This window comes from Zeugodacus cucurbitae, chromosome 3 (assembly GCF_028554725.1).
Source record: "Zeugodacus cucurbitae isolate PBARC_wt_2022May chromosome 3, idZeuCucr1.2, whole genome shotgun sequence".
Taxonomy (NCBI): domain Eukaryota; kingdom Metazoa; phylum Arthropoda; class Insecta; order Diptera; family Tephritidae; genus Zeugodacus; species Zeugodacus cucurbitae.
The window spans coordinates 25,047,490-25,070,153 of NC_071668.1; the positions used below are offsets into that span (position 1 = coordinate 25,047,490).

General features: G+C 35.0%; 1 protein-coding gene across 1 annotated transcript in view; it reads right to left on the bottom strand.

Annotated features, from left to right (window-relative positions):
* Positions 1-1,241: 1,241 nt before the first annotated feature.
* The window catches only part of LOC105216917 (uncharacterized), a 44,849-nt gene continuing 23,426 nt past the window's right edge, over positions 1,242-22,664 (bottom strand). Inside the window, exons 3-7 of the mRNA XM_011191670.3 lie at positions 19,678-19,886; positions 17,506-17,641; positions 5,832-6,094; positions 1,858-1,996; positions 1,242-1,714 (exon numbers count right to left, since the gene is read on the bottom strand). Coding sequence (XP_011189972.1) covers positions 1,422-1,714; positions 1,858-1,996; positions 5,832-6,094; positions 17,506-17,641; positions 19,678-19,886 — 1,040 coding nt within the window. The 3' untranslated portion in view covers positions 1,242-1,421. The remainder of the gene's footprint in view (positions 1,715-1,857; positions 1,997-5,831; positions 6,095-17,505; positions 17,642-19,677; positions 19,887-22,664) is intronic.

Sequence of the window (22,664 nt, forward strand, 5' to 3'; positions counted from 1 at the left end):
AAATCATATAAAATTATTTAGATTTATATATGTACTTTAGTAAATCAAAAGACTTGAAGTAACGCACACATCATACTTTGGTCATTAATCTATCTATCTTTCCGATTTGGCTCGGCGCCTAACGCTGCAATGTCGGCAGCAAGCTCTGCTTCAGCGTTTACACACATATGCTCGGGTATTTTATTGTATAGCGTTTAGACGCAATCCATATATACATACATATTTAATATTCACTGTTTTCAAGCTTCACTTAAAACTAATTTCAGCTAAATAATAAATGTTGCTATTTACATTTCACAAATTGCTCATAATTTCTAATAAATGACATAGTTGTTTGGTTTTGCTTTGCTTTACTTTCGACCACAAAGGCGCATTTAATTTTCATATTTTAACACTTAAACTAAAATAGCTTTTCATGCTTTACACTGATAAAATTTTGTACTTTTAAAGTAAGTCAAGTGTATGTACATACAATGATTGCACTATTTATATAAATATGCATGAGTTGTCAGATATGTAGTTATATATACATTAAATTGTCTATATAGTAGAGATCGAAACATTTGCGGTTTAGAAATAAAAATAAGGAAAGATATATAGAAAAAAATTGAAGAATACTTGGCACCATCTCAATACTTTCTATATAATAAAGAATTTGAAGTATAAAATTATAAATTAGAGCTTAATATTTTATATCTTCTGCCCAACATTAGCGAAATTTCTCCAGCAATACTACGGGAGCTTTTTGACATTTCATTTAATATGTGGAATTAATTCTTGGTTTAAATGAAAAAGTGAATTTCGAAAATAATAAAAAAATTTAGAAATTAATATACGAAAATCTACTTAACTGAATCTTGAAACTTTCATTTTTCATCTCTCTAAAAATAATTGTTTCCAGATATGTTTCGATCATTATCAGCTCTAAATAGAAAATTAAAAGCTGTTAATTAGCTAGCCTCAGCTCTTTCAGATATGTTTCCATTACTCTAAGTTTCATGTTGAAAATTAAATATTTGCCATCAGAAAGCCTCAGCTAACCCGGTTTCAATGCCACAACTGCTTAATTCTAGTTTTTCTTATACGCTATTACAACTAAGTCAATAACAGTCACAAATGTTTCCCTTTCAGCTCACTTTTACCTTTTTTTGTCCGCTCTTACCTACTCACGTTCGCGCACACACACACACATAGCTATCAAGCGCTTACAGTGCCAGCGCAATGCTATACCCAGCTAGAGATGAACCCATCAACAATTAATTGACAACGAAAAAAATTCTATTAATCTGCAACAATTTATACTAATCAACGACGATGACCGAGCAATCGCCGCGTCGCCATCACTCTACTGCTGCCGCTGCTGCCGCTCCTATTGCAATTGTCATTGCCGGCGTTCATATTTAATATGCCACAGCTAATTGTCATCTGCCAACAGTTCGAAAGCTGTACGACCAACGCCAGTAGCTGCAGCAGCCGCTGCCGTGCCATGCCGGCAATCGATAGCCTTGCTGGCGCACATAAATATTAAATTGCCAATATTGACACAGAAATGCTATTAATAGTGGCAGCATGGCTGCTAAGTCGGGCAGCGCGAGCAGCAGTAGTGTGGGTGTGATATGCAAAAGTATCGAATTACGTGCCGCTAATGGCAAGAATGCTGCTGCCGCTGATGATGTGGCTGCTGATGATGTGCCGGCATCTTTAAGTTGATTATCTGTAATGGAAAAACCGTAAAGTAATAAGTAATTGGTGACAGAATAAGCATGCATTTAAATGGAAATTGAAAGAAATGTGAAATGCAACACCGTTAATTAGTTAAAAATAGAAATTATATATAGCATATGTAGTAGTACCCACCTTCTAATGCCTTATCACGCAATCGTGACTTTGCCACCACGGTTTCGCGAGACTCCAGTACGGGTATCTTCTGGTGCTTCTCATTTGCCACGCTCTCCTCATTGCTCTGCCAATAGACCGATGATATTTTTGCCACACACTAGAAAGAGCAATACACATAGCGCAAGTACACAATTATTTAATCAATTGAGTAAATAGAAGGTTGTGGAAAATATAATATAATTCAATTACGCCTACACAATCGCGCACTAATATCTTTCTGGTCCAATACATACATTCGTATATCCTTAATACTGTGGTGCATTCGTTCCCTTGTTGATATTTACTTATCTAACATGGCCACTAAACAAAGTTGCGAAAATAAATTTCTTTATTTCGACAGCTACTAAGTTACACAAACATCTGCCAACATACAGACATAATATAAACTGGCATACATTCATTCGTGGCATTCACAAATTTCCTTTTATATACTTGCACATTTCAGTGTCCCACTTTTATTGCTATAGCAAACAAGTGGAAAGTAATAAAAGAAAACTCTCAGTGTAAACATTGCAAGCATCTCCAAAACCAAACACAAACATACACACAGACACACCATTTATATGCCTAGTGCGCTGGCATAAGTAAGTGTTGCGTATACGCCATGTTGACCGGCACATTCATACAGTATATGTATGCACCTCTGACATATATGTGTACGCTGGGATTTGCCACGCACTTTAATGACTCACAGAATCCTGTTAACACAATTGCCGCGAAGCGTGCGGGCAACCGCAATACAAATACAAATACGCGCTGTGCGCTTTAACAGCAAACTGACGCTTTGGTCACACTCTCCACCCATTTGTATGCGTTTGTGTATGTGAATGCATTTTGTGTATGTTCATATAAACAGTACACACTCGGTAGATAGCACGGTCTATAAGTCTGTGATTGTTTTGCGTTTGTAGCGCGATTGTTATTTGGGCGTCAGTGAGTGAATGTAGCTTCATTTATGTGCATGTATGTATGTATTATATATGCGTTCATATGAAGATATATAATTATGTTACTTAGGAGTATTAAAATTCAAGTTCTGCTTTAATATTGCGCAAGTATAGTAGGGCAACTTCTTAAACTGGAATTATTTTTAATAAAATATGTTCTTGACTTCATTAATACGAAGCAATAATATACAATAAGTTCATAGCTGAACTTGAACTAAGTATAAGATAAAAGTATGCCTCTAAAATGGAATGGAAAATGAAAATCGCTTTTTAGGACAGGTCTTTGAAATGTAATTTTAATCGAAACTCAAAAACATTGACAATAACTTGTATGTATACCAGCACTGCAGTGAAGGCTAATCTACTTAGATTATTAAAATTGTTATAATATCTTTATCTCAGGTCAGAGTCTGGAGTGACTAAAGACAAAAAATTTAAAGAAAATAAATAAAGAAAGATTCTTTGAAAAGTGGCTGATATGAATAAAGTTTTTGCCATTAGACTTGATAGTAATCTACTAAATTAAAATTTAAAATACTGAGACCACCGAGAAGACTTATCACGTTTCAGTCTCCTTATTGGACACATTAAAAAAAATTATTAGCACAAAAGTATTAGTTTTAATATTCACTTCATTCACTGTCATTCTTGATACATGAAATTTTCTTACTACGATGAATATACCTAGCTATATATACGATAGAATATGTTCATGACTGCGAACGTGACCTGGATAGGGAAGCGAAGCGAATGGGTCTGGTGGTGAACGAGGACAAGACAAAATATCTCCTGTCATCAAACAAACAGTCAGCGCATTCCCGTCTTGGCTCCCACGTCACTGTTGACAGTCATAACTTTGAAGTTGTAGATAATTTCGTATACATAGGAACCAGCATCAACACCGATAATAATGTCAGCCTTGAAATCCAACGCAGAATCACTATTGCCTACAGGTGCTACAATGGACTGAGTAGGTAATTGAAAAGTATAGTCCTCTCTCGACGAACAAACACTAAACTCTACAAGTCCGTCAACATTCCTGTCCTACGTTATGGTGCAGAAGCGTGGGCGGTGACAATGCCAGATGAGACGGCACTAGGAGTTTTCGTGAGAAAGGTTTTGCGGAAGATTTATAGTCCCTTTAACATTGGCAACGGCGAATACCGCAGAAGATGGAATGATGAGCTGTATTTGTTATTCGACGACATAAACATAGCCCAGCGAATTAAAAGACAGCGGCTACGCTGGCTAGGTCATGTTGTTCGAATGGACGAAAGCGCCCCAGCTCTGAAAGTTTTCGATGCAGTACCCGCTGGTGGAAGCCGAGGAAGAGGAGACCTCCACTCCGTTGGAAGGACCAGGTGGAGAAGGACCTGTCTTCACTTGGTATTACCAATTGGCGCCAAACTGCCAAAAGGTGAGATGCGTGGCGCGCTGTTGTGGACACGGCTATAACCACGTAAGCGGTGTCTACGCCAGTCAAGAAGAAGAAGAAGATATATACGAACTTATTGGCAAACCTAAATTTATCATTATTGCGCATTTTAATATCCTTTATTAATACATTTGTTAACAAAATTAGTATTCGACTATTGCTATAGTTTTAGTACGATAAAACACAATTTGACCCATATATTCGTCATAAAGTCCAATAGAATAACGAAAATCATCATATATAGTATATGAGGGCTGAGCTAATTCCTGAAACGATTTCACTAATTTTCACCTCGAACATACATTGTATCCAATATTATATGCTCACTATTAAGCCTATCGCATTTTTGAAAATTCTATAATTAGGGGCAGTTATTACCCGATTTTAACCATTTCTGGTACAGAGACGCACTATTAGAAGAAAAAGATTTCCCCCTGGATTAAATTAAGATATTTGGGAGATTTACCGATATTTTGGTTGAAAAATTACCGTAAGGCACTGAGTTCTTCATATTCGATATCCGGGGCATTGACAAGTTATAGTCCGATTTCGACAATTTTTTCACAATTGATGCCACAGTTCATATACAGTGTATGTGGAAAGGTTTGTTCCGCTATCTTCATTGGTTCCATATGTGATAAGATTCAAAATTGAGTTGTAGGGGAAGTAGTCGTGGTTGTGAACCGATTTCAAAAACCATATCTAAGGAACTACTCGACCGTGTCCATTTTCCACACGTATCATCAGGGTGTCAAGAAGATATTATGTACCGAATTTCATTGAAATCTGTCGAGTAGTTCCTGAGATATGGTTTTTGACCCATAAGTGGGTGACGCCACGCCCATTTTCTATTTTGTTAAAAAATCTGAGTGAAGCTTCATTCTGGTATTTCTTCTGTAAAAGTAAGTGTTTCATTAGTGAGTTAACGCTTTTAGTAATTTTCAGCGGCACCTTTGTTTGTGAGGTGGGCGTGGTTATTATTCACCCGTTGGTTATTCCGATTTCATCTATTTTAGTGTTCGGTTTATATAGTTTTTTTGGTTTACGAGATATGTACAAACATTCCTGATAATTTTTATATATATAAACAACCGTTATGTGAACAAAATTATAATACTCTCTTAGCAACTTTGGTTGCGAGAGTATACAAATAACTAACTCTCACTTAAACGACAGAAATGAAGTTATCCAACCATCAATACTAACTTTATATCATGTTCCAAGTGCAACAGCACTAAAATTATTTAATTTTAGTCATTTAATACACCTTTATGACATTAACATAATTGCAAATTATGAGGGCGCATACTTATCTCATTAAAACGCGAAATATTTTTGTAATTAATAGCAACCAGCAGTGGTATCAATTTCCGATATCTACGTACACTAGTTAATATTGCTTGTCGAGCAGAAAGTCACCAATTAAAAATAAACTGCATACAACAAATACAATTTGTAAATAGATACTGTCACACACTTTATAGTATATTGTAGTATATGATTATGAAACAAGTAAATATGTATGCACAAGTAGATGTTAATTAACTCACTTTCAATTTCATGTCGCCATGTTTGAAGAATTTTTTGCGCACACGAAATTCCAAACCCAGTCGTGCCACCTCCAAGCCCTCACGTCCGACAATTATGGGATCGTATGGCCGCAGGAATGTCCGGTTCGCATGTACACCATTAATTAACCAACTGAGATGACACACCGGCTTGGACGGCGCCGATGTACAATTCACGCGCACAATGTCATCAATTTGGTAACGCGGCTGGCCGCCGGTGATTTGCGGTCCGTGCTTTGGTGTAACTGCAAAGAGAAGAGCATACAAGAGCATATAGTGAGGACGCACACTAGAGATTGGTATATGCAATCAGAATTGCATAAATACGAGCAAAGTCAACAATACACGAATGCGTTGTAATATAGAGTACAGCTGGTGGGGTACAGCAAGTGAACTCGCTTGGGAGTCTCGAATTGGATGAAATTCTTTTTGGCTTATTTAGTGCATGATATGATAGATTTGCTGTTAAAGTATATGTAAATGATTGTAAAAATTTAAAATAAAAAAAATCAATTGTCAGTCTATGAGTTCCATAATATTTAAAAAGATCTCAGTTTATAATCCAAATGCCGTTATTACAATTGTGAAAGATATAGATATAGATATAGATATAGATATAGATATAGGTATAGATATAGATATAGATATAGATATAGATATAGATATAGATATAGATATAGATATAGATATAGATATAGATATAGATATAGATATAGATATAGATATAGATATAGATATAGATATAGATATAGATATAGATATAGATATAGATATAGATATAGATATAGATATAGATATAGATATAGATATAGATATAGATATAGATATAGATATAGATATAGATATAGATATAGATATAGATATAGATATAGATATAGATATAGATATAGATATAGATATAGATATAGATATAGATATAGATATAGATATAGATATAGATATAGATATAGATATAGATATAGATATAGATATAAATTAAATCTTAAATTGTTAGTAACTTAATTTTCCTATGAACTAAGTGTCTCATTTTACCTTAAAATTGCGCTACAGTACTTCAACATTTATCACATTCCCACGAAAGTATTTAAATTAATTTTATTTATATATACTATTCTTTGTATAAGTTGTAAGTACATTACACCCTTGCAACAAACAATTTTATGCTTCACATTTCGCTGATGCTGATGCGCTCAGCAACTGTGCTCCCTACTTACGCGCCATTGTTACAGTGCCACATAAAGTATGCGTCATAAAATTTGATAGCCCAGCACAGCACAGCGTCCGGCCAATCAGCAAGGGGCCACAGGAAGACAATGCTAACATAACGGAACATATAACGCAATGTAACATAATGTCAAATTTCAAAAGCATAAAATGTCCATTGAAATTTATTTACTGTAAAATTTACATGTGCATGTCATAAAAATTAAGTAATTAAAACTCGCCCACACCGACAACAAGTGGGAGACAGAGAGACGTGCTAACTGTCTGTGACTGTTGACAGCGGTAAGTAGTACGATATCTGCGAACATAAGATCTTATCTGTGTATGTATATGTGTGGTGTTTATTTGTGTGGGTGCTGAAGAGTCAACCCGACAGTGAGCAATAAGCAGGAGTATGCAAACTGTACGAGCTAACAAACAGATAAGCAAGCTGTTGTGTTGAGAGATGCAGCAAAGTTTCTACGGTTGATTGACCGATTGCGTGCGTACATCATTTTGCCATTAAACCGTTTGAAGCAGCAGCTACAAAACTGAGTGGAACGAGTTTTGCGTGCATTCAACTGAAATGTATATATACTCGGTAAGCGCTAAAGGCGAATATTTCGCAAAGTTTACATAATTTAAAGCAGAAATATATTCGAAGCATAAATGACATTTTGATAAATGTGAGTAGGCTTTATTTTGAGCGCTGTAGATATCATAGGATGCCAACCACAAACAGCCACAACGGGGGGTCGTGAAAGCTTCGCTCAGCCAAATGGCCACTCTAAGTTTCACATTAAAATGCAACTCCATTACAATATTAATTACATACACCGACATTTGCTTGGCTGTGTGTGTGTCTTATGTATGTCTGTGTGTGCGTGTTTGTGTGTATGGCAGTGAGCCATTACGCTTAAAATGTCACAGTTGTTCTGTTGGTCTTTATTATTAAAACTGGCAACAATAATGTTTTATTTTTGTAATTAAAAATTTTGTGTTTGTCAATGTTTGTGTGTATGTGTGTATATGTACGTACATATTTACGCATGTGTTGTTTTCCTAAAACAAACTCATTTTGTGTATGCCATAACTTTCGATGCATAAAACATGTGGCAGGCAGTTATTTGACATTTCGGCCGACTTTCATTTCATTTACACAAATATTTTTAAAACTTCAGCTATTTGTGTGTGCATGTATTTTAGGGTGATTCATTTTGCTGCAGAAACTCCAAAGTTAATGTTAGAAGGAAATTTCGAAAATTCTTTGTTGAGACAGGCAGTTTTTGTAGAATCCTTGATTAACTATGCCACTAAGCAACTTTAAACAAATTATTATTTTTCAAAATTTTTGGAAAATGTGTTTACCCTAGTCAGACCCTAATAAACCAGTGCATATTGCAAAAAGCACCAAAAAAATTTAATTTTTTTTTAAACATTTAAGTGATCATATGGGCAAATTTGTTGTGCACCATTAAACTTTTATGGCCAAGCTTGATATCCCAGAGCGGCTTGCAAAAAAATTAGCAAATAATGTTAATTAATGTAATTTAAAGGCAATAACATGTTTTATGGATGAGCTTTGCTTTGTATTTATTATATTTGCAATTTAAATTCCGTTTTAGCTCATGAAAAGGTTAAAAAAATATATGAGCTTCACTTATAATAATGTGGGATTACAAAACCAATTAATTTGGATATTATAAGAACAACTATATATAGTATCACCAAAAATGACTGCTAATTTATTATATTATCTAAAGTATAGTTTCAGTTTTATTACTGAAAACCTATACCTCCTGTGTTCGTATATATTTATTTATTATGATGCAATTCGTGATTAGGTTACGTGATCTAATCAGGGGTCTAGTTTTTGTAAAACAATTTCGATCTCGGAAATAAAAACAGGGTTAAAAAACAAGAAGCATATTCTACTATCGTTTAAAATAATAAATAAGAACCTCAGTCTATGCATATCCCTTCAAGATAAGATATATATAGAATGTGTAAAATGTGCATTATATATATTACTAGCTGACCCCGCAGACGCTGCCCTGCGCGAAATTATTTGTTTTGAAAAGAAAACAATGTGGAATTTATACATATTGTGTTGAAAATATTTATTTGCGATTTTTCTAAATTTTTTTCAATGTAACGCTGTGATAAAAAACAATTTTCTGTTCCGGTGCATAAATGTACAGAGATAATGATTTTCCAACACACGTATCACATTATTCGATGGCTGCGTCACAATTTCGGCGCATGAAGATTGTGAACCATAGTAATGACAGATCCAACTTTGAGACGCAAATGACAGGCAAATCCAAAGGAATTAGAAATTCACAGCATTGTCTTCATGATCGATCGATTTGTATGAACACAAATCTACCGCAATTTGACTTTGAATCGTACAGTTTAAGTCATCAACATCGGTATTTCTGACTTTGAAAAATGTCAAAAAAATTTGCGCGTACACTCAATCAATCGTAGTTGAGATTATTTTGGCTAATGTTCGGAAAAACATTCGTGATGATTTCATCTTTCGTTGAAGTGACTTGACAAATAGCAGGTGAAATTGATATCAAACTATTCAACCGGACTTGAGACATGTGTTCAATTCATCCGTTGCTGTTGATTTTGAAATAACAGAAAGTGTTTATCTTAAATCGACTGCTAACAGTATCATTACACCAACAAAGCGACGACCACAGATCTTTCATTGTTCTGTCAAGTGCTTCTGGAGAAAAGCACTCATCTCATCCTATCAGTTAATAATTTTTCAACACTTTTGCCATAGCTGATTGCGTTGCAAACAGTTGTTTCATTGATTTGCATGTTTAACGGAAGATTCAGTGCCGAATGCGCCGTTCATCCAACTAGTAGCGTTGCAGGAATTCTATTAGATGCGAGAGCCAACGCAATGCCTTTTCGTATTGTTGCCAAATTCAATGATATCAGGAACGTTTTGCCAGTTTCGCCGGGCGCATCAAGAGAAAATAGTCCACTGTTTCCATCATTGATCATTCCATTATTAATGATCAACAGCGCCAACATAACCAGGGAATATGACTCTAATAAGAATAACAACCCTAGAAGGAAGAAGGAACACATCACTGATCAGTGAAATCACCGCGGATCACCCAACTCAACAAACCATCGCGGGATTACCCTCCCATATATAGGTCGTATTTGTAATTATAATTGTTATTTAATTATTCTAACTTTAAAACCTTCCCTAGATCTCCAAGACTAAATTATCCAAATCGGTTCAGCCGTTCTCGAGCCTAACGGAGAAGAATATTTATATGCATAAATGAAAAACCGCTCCACCGATTTTTTTGCAAACTTCACATAAGCCACTTCACATAGTACGAACAAAGCCTAAACATTTGGTTTGGATCGGTGAGCCTGTTCTTGAGTTATAAAATTACAACGAAAAATGCCAAAACTTTTTATATATTAGATATAATATTATATATTAAACTTTAAATTGAAATCAGTGTTTCAAAAATTAGTTACTACTTTTTATCAGACGATAATTATTATTATTTTTTTTTTTCAATATTTCCTTATTTATTGAATCTTCTTGTTTTTAAGCCTAACAACAAGTTATAAAATCTTAAATCTATTTAAAAACTAGACAAGCTCAACCAAGTGATTGGGCTGTATTGGTGAAACGTTGCTCTTTAGTACGCAGGCAAATCCCTTCTTTTTAGGCGTGTTTGATCGCAGGAATGTCCTAAAGCATTAGCCAATGGGTTTGGGTGATCACGCAGTTTTGATAAATATTTCAATCTGCTGTCCTCTACTTCTTTCTTTACCACGATAATTGAGGATATAATTATATTGGCAACCAATCTCAATCATTCTTACTTTCTGCTGCTGGAACAATATATGTTGAATAAATAATGCCTCTCGAATTATGAAAGTGTCTGTATGTCGCCGACCGCAAGAGATTAGACAATATCAACTAAAACATTGAATTCGAAGGCCAAATTACCTTTCCATTCCTAAAACAAAAAATCGTTAGGTGAGGAGTGTCATAATGACGAAGACAAGGTTTAAAATTCTAAAAATCAAAAATGTGCATTTTGAAAATACAACTACAAAAGATATTCTACATATACTCAATAAAAATACAAATTCTTATAAAATCGGCTCAGCTGTGTAACATGAATGTAACAATGAGTAATTTTTAAAAATTCCCTTAAAATCATGTTACACGTTGGAAATACTAAATATATTATTTGTATGCGTACATTCTCACACAAGCAGGTACACACGCACACACATACCTACATATTTACATAGATATGTTGGATATCTACAGCGAAATACATGCTGTGCATGCTACAGTTTTTCATAGCTCTGCACGACAAAGTGTGTTTTTATTGGCATTGTAAACAGATTCTTCGATATGAATATTAAAATTGCAAAGCAAAAATACAAAAATAAATTACATGTAAAAGAGGAACACAGAGAGAAGAAAGCAAAGCAAAGCAATCAAACCAACAAGTACATGCTGTATAAGTTATTTTACAATATAATAAATCTGCCCATTTTGTAGAAAAGTACATTAAAGACAAGCCGACATAAAGTTATGTTGCACATACTGTTGTTGTTGTTGTCGATTTTTTGCTTTGGTTTTTTGCTGACACACTGCGCTCATCTCGTTACAACCGTATTGCGTATACGCCCAGTGGGTCTCGTTCATACATGCCATTCTTCGCTCAGCTCTTTGTTTATTTTTACACAAACCATTGCACTGAGTTTCATATGTCACTTCGACATATGGACAGACGAGCGGGCAACTACAACAACTGACACGTGCATATGAGCATGTGTGCGTATAAACGCATTTGTATGTGTATGTGTGTATGTGTGTGCGTGTGTGTGAGCAAAAGTAGAAAACTTCAATGATTTTCATTTTGACCTAAATGGCAACCATCCAGGTCAGACAATGCTATCCGTACTTTATGCGAAGTGCTGCGGCAATGCACTGTTCAGCCCTTTGCTGAGGTACATACGTACAATGTAGGTATGAGTATGGGCGCGGTAGGGTTGAGCGGTAAAACAGCGCAGCCTAGCCTAGAATGGTTGTTGCTGCTATTATTGTCACAGCTGTCGTTGTTGTTATTATTATACTGAGCCACTGAGACTTAGAATTCACAGAGGCTTTTGTTATACGTTGCTAACATTTTTAATGTAGCAACAATTGCATTCTGCCAACTTTATATATTCGTATATATACTTTATATATTCGGTACGTATGTATATATGCAAATGTAAATGTCTGCATGTAGTTTCGCTATGTGCTGCTAGGACAAGCAGTGCGGTGGAATAATACAAAGCATATGCAATAATAACAATTTCGAGCACATACATATATTGTATATATGTACATATAGCAATTTGTTTAAGTATATATATGCAAATGTGCTTTTACATACATACTATATAGACGTGTGTATCTATTTTGTTAGGCAAAGTCTCTCCACAATACACTTGGCGTTGGCTTACAACTATATCTGCTACGTCATCTATTCATTCAGCTGCCGTAGATTAAACGCTAGACCAGCTACGTACGTCAACTCGTACGCCCTTTCCGCCACTGAGTGTACAAGTGAACGAGATTTGCATATAATTATCGATTTTTTGCTAGATATGAAAGTATTTAGAAGATTTTCAATAAGCTAGCGAGTGACAAAATTTAAATTTCTTAAGTAACTTTTGCAATTTTAAGCCTTTTCACATGAAAATCGTTTCTTCTAAATCGTTTGTGACTGAGTCTTTGTGCCTTTAGCAGTCTAAAATTTAAATGATAAAATTATAGTACTTCTCTTAGCAACACCTGTTGCTTTATCTATGTATAAAAGGTTCTATAACATTTAACAAGGCTTTTGTGAGAGAATTATTTAGAATCAAGTAGAAGAAAGAATAGAATGCTTACGGCTTTCGGTAATTGATTGATATTACTTAACCCTTTATCGTTGTTATAGAGAGGCAAAAGAAAACACCAACCACATATAAGTCGAACACGCTACGGGGGGCTACAATACTTACCAAAATGATTCTTATTTAACGGCCATTAATCTCCTTCAGGACTTTATTGTAATAACAACTATCCAAAGTGTTAAGCACTCCAAAAGTGTAACTTTTTGGAACAAAGTGAACGATAAGGGAAATTCATCGAAAAAACAGAACGAAAGGGATAAAAAGTGGCAAATATTTGATATGCTCAGAGATTTGAAAATGTCCACAATACATATAAAGTATTTAAAGTCCTGTATTCGAGAAAAACAAGTAACTGATTTCAAAGAAAGTTTGAAGTTCTCTCCACTCATTTATAAAATAACAAAGCTGAGTCCGAGAAGTTTGTAGATAATATTAGGTTGGCGTTAGGGTAGGTTGGGTTACGCGTTTTTGCTCTTTAATCAATGCTTTATAAAAAGTGTTACAGTGATCGGATTTATTTGCGAAGATCGCACACAGCTACTTTTCACAAGCCTCTTTTGAGGTCAACTTTACGTCAACAAGGGCGTTAGCCATGGATAGGAACAGGTGGTAATCACTTGGCGCTATGTCCGGGCTATATGGTGGATGCGATTAAACCTTCTGGTCGATCGCCTGCCTCAAACCGTCCAGTTATTCGCAGTAGTTGGTAGAATTAAGCGTCTGGCCATATGGGAGCAGCTCATAGTGGATGATTCCCATCCAATCCCACCAAACACACAGCAAAATCTTCCGGGGCGTCAATCCCGGCTTGGCCACTGTTTGGAACGATTCCCCGGCCTTGGTCCACGACCGCTTTCGCTTGATATTGTGGTATGTGATCCATATTTCGTCGCCAGTCACCACCCGCTTCAAAAATGGGTCGAGTTCGTTACGTTTCAGCAGCATATCGCAGGGGTTGATTCGGTCCAGAAGATTGTTTTGCGTCAAATCATGCGGCACCCAACCATCAAGCCTTTTTGTGTATCCAGTCTCCTGCAGATGGTTTAAAATGGTTTGGCGAAGTCACGAGATGCCACATGCCGGTCTAACTCGATGTTTTCCATGATTTGATCGGTATTCATCGTCACAGGACTTCCGCCGGCTGGCTTATCCATGGTATAGTTTTCACCCGCTCTGAATCGTCGAAACCATTCCTCAGCAGATCGAAGTGATAGAGTACCATCCCTTAAAACACTATTAATCCCACGGAACGCTTCTCTAGCGGACTTGCCTTTAACCAAGGAAAACTAAAAAAACGCGAATTTCGGCGTTATTGAACTTCATGTTTACACGTTTTGTAGGTTATGTCAAGAGATTTCAAAGAAGTTCTTTAGCGCTTTATGCATAGCTGCGAAATTCAAAAAACAAAAAGGCGGAAGGGAGATATTTGCCAACCTAATATATTCAAATATAGTGAAGGAAGTAAAGGAAATATAAATTTTAGCATTCTTGAACAATGTATTAGAACATGATAGAGTGAAAATCAGTTTAAGATATAGCAGTGTTGATGTTCAACAAAGAATCTCGATCACCAAGAAAATTATTACCGCTAATTAATTCAGCAGATAGGTGAGAGTTATGATTATACAATAAGATAAGATATCTTTGAGTTCTAACGACAAAGGACTATCCGGTTTAGTTGGGAAAGTAAGAGCTTTTTCTTGCTGAATAAACCAAAGTCAATTTGTGGGGTAGTTGTTATCAGTAGAAAACAATTTAGTTAAATAATATTAAGGAATGCAGCTTGTTTACTTCATATCTCTATGAAGAACGAGATTTCACTTGGACTGGGTATATCAGGAAGACTTTTATTAAAAAAATGATTGTAATTGTAACGACACAAAAATTTTAAACATCAAAGCCAATATATAAACCACAAATTCATTAAAAATGAAAACAAATGACAGTTACAACGTAATTTAAATTTGCACATACACTTCAATAAATGCAAATGTACTGCCAGCAAAGCAGAAAATACAATTACTTGTGGCAAAGAATGCAATTACGCTCAGAGCTTTGTGTGACTCTTTATTAAGTTTCATGCTCATTGTGTTGATGCAACAGTGCAGAATAAGATGTTTTTACAACATTGAAAATGTCGAAAGCAGTCTCGTCGGCCGCCAAGAGTTCGGCAACAACATCATCAACAGTGTCAATATATTATAATACAGGCAATGCAAGGCTAGATGGATGACTCAAGTGCGTATATGATATGATCCGGCTGCTATATCTTGTCTGGTTGCGATTGTGATGCATTATGTTCTTTTCTGAGTTTAGTAAACTCGCGAGGCATTTGATTTTGAGGATCAAACTAAAACACCTATTTTTACCTTTGTTATTTCAATTAATTGAACTTGTGAAATATATCACAAACTGTTTAACCCTGCCTTTGGAGTTGAGATCCGAGTAATAAATGTTTTGTAATGATAGATTTCCAGTTTATATATCTTTAGTAATATATTAGCCTTTACAACATTTTTCAAAGTCAATTTTGTGGTTCTAATTATATACATATGTGTATGATATTATAAGGCCCAATTAAAGTCATATTTTCAATTATAATATGTGATATGTCCGTAGTCCGTAGAAACATATTTATCAAGAAAGGGTAAAATTTCTCATTCCCTGTGCATATATGTATATTGCAAATCACATATTTTCTTGCAACACAATATGTTCGCTGGCAAATTGCCCACTGCTACTGAGTACGTGTTGTGCCACAATTTAATTGCCTGTTTTACCGCAAATTAATTGAAAAATTCCTCTTCATGTGTGGTTAAATTTTTAAATTACAACGATTCATATATTTTTATAAATTTATTGTATGTTAATTGAAGAGTTTGTGTAATTTCGTTTTCCAATAAATTTGATATTCTTCAGCTTTATTTAATTTTTTGTTTATTTTTGTAATTGAGCTTAGATGCCACAATATTTCCTTTAAACCACAGTCTTGGGAGACAAAAGAAAATAATGTTTTTGAGTGATATACAAAATATTATATTCTCACATATAAATAGTAATTAAAGTATAGTTGCCTATATAATAAAAAATAATATAGAACAAGTAAGGAAAGGCTAAGAGCGGGTGCAACCGAACATTTTATACTCTCGCAATTTATTGCTATATTTTTATTAAGATAACACACAATTTGACCGATATATTCGGCATAATGTCCAATAGAAAAACGAAAATCATCATATATAGTATATGAGGGCTGAGGCAATTCCTGAACCGATTTCACCCATTTTCATCACCAAGGTACAATATATCCAAGACTATATGCTCCCTTAATTTTGCTAAGATATATCACATATTAACCGATATATTCGGAATAAAGTCCACCGGAAGTTTGATAATCCGAATAGTTGAAGTTAGGGCCCGATTTGAACCATTTCTGGTACAGAGACACACTATTAGAAGAAAAACATTTCCTCTGAATTACATTAAGATATCTGAGAGATTTACCGATATTTTCGGTGAAAAACTGAGTCACTGAGTTCTTCATATTCGAATCCGGGACATTGAAAAGTTACAGTCCGATTTCGAAAATTTTCTATAAGTGAATCCATAGATGATATACAGCATTTGTGTAAAGTTTTATTTCGCTATCTTAATTGGTTCCTTATGTATATTTGTGTAAAGTTTTATTTCGCTATCTTCATTGGTTCCTTATGTAATTATATACCATAAAGTGAAGGAATAAGATGGAATTAAAAATTGAGTTATATGGGAAGTTGTCGTGGTTGTGATTTCATCCATTTTTCACACGTGTCATCAGGGTGTCAAGAAAATATTATATACCGAATTTGATTGAAAGCGATCGAGTAATTCCTGAGACATGGTTTTTGACCCATAAGTGAGGGATGCCACGCCCATTTTCCATTTTGTAAAAAAGTCTGAGTACAGCTTTAAATTTAGTGTTTCTCACGTGTTTCGTTAGTGAGTTAACGCACTTTTAGTAATTTTCAACCTAACCTTTGTATGGGAGATGGGCGTAGTTATTATCCGATTTCAACTATTTTCATAGTCTGTAGTACGTAAGGGAACCGATTGCAGAAAGTTTCTGGCAAAAAAAATTACAGAAAAATATGGCCCTTCCTAGTGCAATCCTTCATACCAAATTTTACTTCAATAGCTTTATTTATGGCTATGGTTATTTATGACACTTTATGTGTTTTCGGTTTTCGCCTGAGCAACTTTTGTATAGAGTATAAAAATTATTTTTCCTATATTCTCCTAGCTGTATGAATTTTTGACTCGAGAGTCAAAAACAAGTTTTTTATGCAGAATAGCTGATTTGAAAATTGTACGCTTTAATTTTCCTTCTCGAAGTCCACAATTAATTAAAATTATTGAAAATTGTATAAAAGTCTTCACAAATATCAAACATACGAAGATGATTTTTTCGACAATTGGTACTCATGTTTTGAAATAATTATATATCACCCATCATACGTACCCACAACAATCATGTCCTCATGACCGGAAACTGTTTGGAAGGAAGGAGCTTCGCCGGAAACTTCGCAGCGATAACGTCCAGTTGACTGTAAAGTGACGCGTCGCAGAACCACAACATTATCCGTCGAGTTGAGCAACTGCAAGGAAAATATCAATGCAATTATTAGATTAGAATTAAGTTAATAATTATTTAATATATAGAAAAATCAAATCCAAATGATAAAATAGTCTGCTATTAAAAGAAAAGATAACTATATGCTATATTGCAGCAAAGTTGCCACACTTTCAGCTCAATGCTATAACAATTCCCCGCTTATAATAAGAAAAAACTGTGCCAAGAAATTTCGGCAAAAAATCCATATTCGCACCCACTTAGATGAAACCAACACTTGCGCCACTTGACAGCTTGGGTAAAGAATTTCACAGTTATTTCTGTAGTTTCGTGCATTGTTGTTGTTGAAAACTTGGGGACTGTCAGCAACACTTTTGCCTCTATGGTATTATTGCTTGCATATCTACCCAAACAAACTTGATACAATAAGTTAAACTTTCGTTATTGTATTAGTGAACTTTCGGTAACATTCTGCCACACCTCTTCTAATTTGTTGCAACTATGTGTGTACTTATGGGAATTTGGTGATTTCTACAAAAACTGCTGCTGTCAACTGTTAAAAGGTTGGAAGCGAATGAAACCATTTTGATCGCCACTTTGGTTTCTATAAAACTGTGGTTCTCATATATTGCTAAGAAAATAGGGAATATATAAAATATCATATCATGGACTATGATTTGCCATAAGATCTTAACTCTCCGCATCATAAAATATATGGCTACAGAAGATCGGACCACTACTAACCCAGATTTCAGCAATTTCTGAACTAATATAGTGTTAATACCTCAAACCGTCGGGTTCTCACACAATTTCCGCATCTTTCGCTTGCGCGCGTAAACATTTTCTTAAGCAGTCAACTGTTGCAACTTTTTTGCTTGCCGCAACCACAACCATGTATGTGTTTATGGCTTCGAGCGGGTGAAGAAAAATTTATTTGCCTTTAGTTTGGAACTTGACGCAAGCCTTGAAACTGTCGTATGCTTCAAATACTTTTCTGCGGTATTTGGGTATTTGGGTAAATTTGCTTTACTTGACTCGTGCATTGTCTCACTCCACAGCGCTCACGCACAAAAGTACTTCTGAACTTATACTTTTTACAACTTATTCAATACAATTTTTTTACGGCAGATTGTTGCTTGTCCGAAGGAAGTCACGAATTATTGTTTTTTCTTTATTTCGTGTGTTGATTTGCACTGGAAAGTGATCAACTAGGAATTTCACTTAGGCGCATATGTATATTCGGACAGCAGCGTGTTATTATATGAAATTTAAATATGTTTTGTAATCATGTCTCATAAGCTAAATGGTAGCACTTGCACTGAAAAATCATTAGCTTTCGCTGATATCAAGGGCCAAAGCATCCGAATATACAATAGACAACCTTCAATGTTATTGGTATTGTCTACTGAATCGATTGTCTTGAGGTACAAGCCTAAAACCAAGAATTCCAATTTTCATATTTCTTCCTTCGTCCAAGTTCGAGTTTAAAATCATAAAAAACGTATTTTTTACATATTTTTACTTCAATTGATCCTGCTTCTTAGCGTTTATGCTATCGAAGCGAATTGAAATTTTATTAAGTTTTATTTAAAATTCCGAGTATTGGGGACTCTAAAAAAGGGTCTAACTTTAACAATTTATCCTAAGTGGATTGAAAATAAATCAAAAATCATTATATCAAGCATTATTGAATATGAATAAATTTCTTTATAAAGACATATATAAAAGAGGGTGATTTTGCTATTTGAAAATATTAAAGTAGATAAAACTTGCTTTAAAAGCACGCTCATTTTTAGGTTCAGAAACGCTACAACAATTCTTCTCATTTTGATTATAATTCTATAATTGAATTAAATTCTTAAAGCTATACTTGAAGCCTTTTTTGGATTCGGAAAACTCTTTCTAAACTTAAATACTTTAAAGCCAGAAACAAAAATATAAATATATAAAACTCTTTTCCACTCGTGAAAGCGTGAAAATCGAAGGTAAGCGACGTGTGAACTATATTAAAAGGCGGCTAAAATCCGCGCAAATGCAATAAAAACACAGTAACATACTTACATCGACATCAACACCCGGCAGTGGAAACACTTGCCCGGGCGGCATATCCCGCGGTACATAGCGATAAAATTCAAAACCATCCTTATACCACTTCACCGAATACAGTGATTCGCCATCCAAATCGTATTTGCAGCCCAGCACAGCGTCCTCGTGCCGCATGATGTGTTTCGGTATACGCACTTCCGTCATGGACAAACAGTGGCTGCTATCTGCGGAGCAAAAACAATAAACCATTGCGAAAAAAATTGAGTTAAATTCAAATAAGAAATGGAGAGTGTATAAAAATCGAAGCTTCAAAACGGAAAAATAAAACAATAAACACGCTTTGGCGATAGCAAACATGAAGTGTCTGTGTAGCAAGCATACCAACAACAGCAAAAAAAGTGCCAACAAATCGAAATACAACAACAATAAACGGCACAAATCCTGTGCACCATAAAAACTCTGTACCGCGTTCAAAGCGTTACCAAAGGATAACGGGAACACTCGCTATGGCTTACCAGTTCAATAAAAGTCACTCGCCAGCCGTTTTTTCCCACTCGTTTTTTTTTCTGCTCCGCGTTTTATGAAAATCTCATTGTTGTTTTTGCGACTTTTTAGCGCTTTGCCTGAGCTTTTTGAATTTGAGATTTTTAGGATTATCGTTTTCATGACTGTCAGCCCTAGTATGCCGTATCTGTGTTTCATTGCGACAGCGACCATATGAAATAAGTCGCAAGCGTACGCGGAATATGTCCCTTTGTACCTATATATAGGCGTATAAGCAGATTAGTGTGAATGTTCTGAAAAAGTAGGATTCGTTGAATAATTTAATATTTGATTCTTACGCGATCGATGCCAAACAATTGAACTGCCGCAAACACAAGTGCCTGTTAAGGGTATTTTATGAGTTATATATTTATGGATTATTGTGAGCATAAATCTGACTGGATGTGATAGATGCAACCATTCATGAAAGGCAGAAACTATAGATAAATGCTTAGGAATGTATTACAGAGTGGGTTGAGCGCTAGAAATTTACATTGACCGTTATCGTCTGTCGTTGTATATGGTATATATTCTTAAATAGAGTATATTTAAAATGTTCTAATATAGGGTGGTTCACAAAGTAATTTCGTTTGATGATAGCAGTAGCTGATCTTATTGAAATTTTCGTAGCCAACTTCACACTTAACCGCTTTACCATTTCATATTTGAACAGCTGAAATCGTAAGACTTTTTTGTAAAACACCCTATCGAAGATGGAAGTTAGAAAACAACATTTCCGGAATATTTTAATACCAAAAGGGTAAAAATTCAAATTAAACGAAAACTATGTTGACCGGACGCCAACGCTAAAATTGGTTTTCAAATGTCGATCCGACAAATTTCGATCTTGAGAGTGCACAACGTCCTGGAAGTACTCTTGAAGCCGATGAAGCTATGTCGTTGCTCGATGGAAATCATCGAATAACAGCTCGAGAGATTGTGGAAAGATTAAATTTGTGTAAAGTAATCGTTCACAAGCACAAGCAATGTAAAGCGCAAGAGATATGATGTGAAAAAGGTCTGTTTGTTGGGATTTCACAGGGATCGTTTATTGCCCGACAATACCACGAATAATTCTGTAGTGCATTCAAACAGAAGAGGTCAGAATTGATTAATAGGAAAGGTGTATTGTTCCACCACTAACGCGAGACCTAATAGACCTTTGATGACTCGTCAAAAGCTTTTGCAGCTTAAATGGGTGCAACCACACCCATCATATTCTCCAGACTTGCCACTTTCGGTTTATTACTTTCATCGGTTTCTGCAAAAATTTTTAGATGGGAAAACTTTCACTTCAAATCAGGTCTTTAACGTCCACCACTTGAACCAGTTTTTTGCCTGCCATCATAACTTTTATGAGCGTGGAATCAATCACTTGCCTGAAAGATGGCAAAAGGTATTGGGTCAAAATGGAAAATATACGATTTCATAATACGTTTTACACAATAAAAAATCGTATTTAAATTGCATTAAAAAGTTATTTAGTGAACGATCCAATAGATTTTTAAGCTATGGATTGGGAGTAGTCGCCATTATGGCTCCACTTTTGGACACTTAGTTGGAGATTACAGTTGTCTAAAATATAAACCAAAATAATCATTCGTGTATGATTATCAATATTTTCAGAGAGACTTCTGCATTTACAGGTGGTATGTAAACGTAAAATTACTTTAAGCAGCTTAAGAGATTTGATATTTGTAATGGCTTTCGACTAGGTCGCAATTTTAGATGATACTTAGTAAAATAAGTGGCACTCGGACACTATAAATAGTGATCAATTACTTGAGTTTATCAGTTTAACCGATTCCTTTCTTTCAATTACTCTATTGAGGTCTGCGAACATGAAAAATCAGCTCAAAGTCAAATCATTTGTGAAAAGGTGAGTGGTCGTTACCGTAGCAACCAAATCGCAGCATAACATTTTCATAACTGTTGACCAACATGCTCCGTTGATACCTTTCGATAGTCAGTTATTTCATGAATTTTTATGAATTTCATTGAACGATGATTCTGTGTATGTTTTAATATTTCTTTGGAAGACCACCATTATATTTTGCCTTCATCACACCTGTACGAGAATTAATGAATTTTTAATTTCGCATGGTTGGCTTAGATAACTACAAAACATATGTAACAAGTTCCATTTCCTAGAAAAAATATAAGTTTTTCTGCCAACCTGGTAGTTGAGTTGAAAAATTTAACATATGCCTTTATTACGATAGTATTTGGAAACTCTACTTTCAAGGGGCAATTGTGCTCTTCAAAGTAGTTTTATTGTCACTCAAAACTTCAAATTCATCTTTCTTCGAACTGTTTTCAAAAACGGCTCATAAACTTTCTGAAGAACTATACCACCGATCTTGATGAAATTTTAGACTAGTCTTCAAGATACAATACGAGGGACTTTTTCCAGTCAAATCTTAAACCGAAAATAAAAATGAGCAGTTTTTTTCTACGTC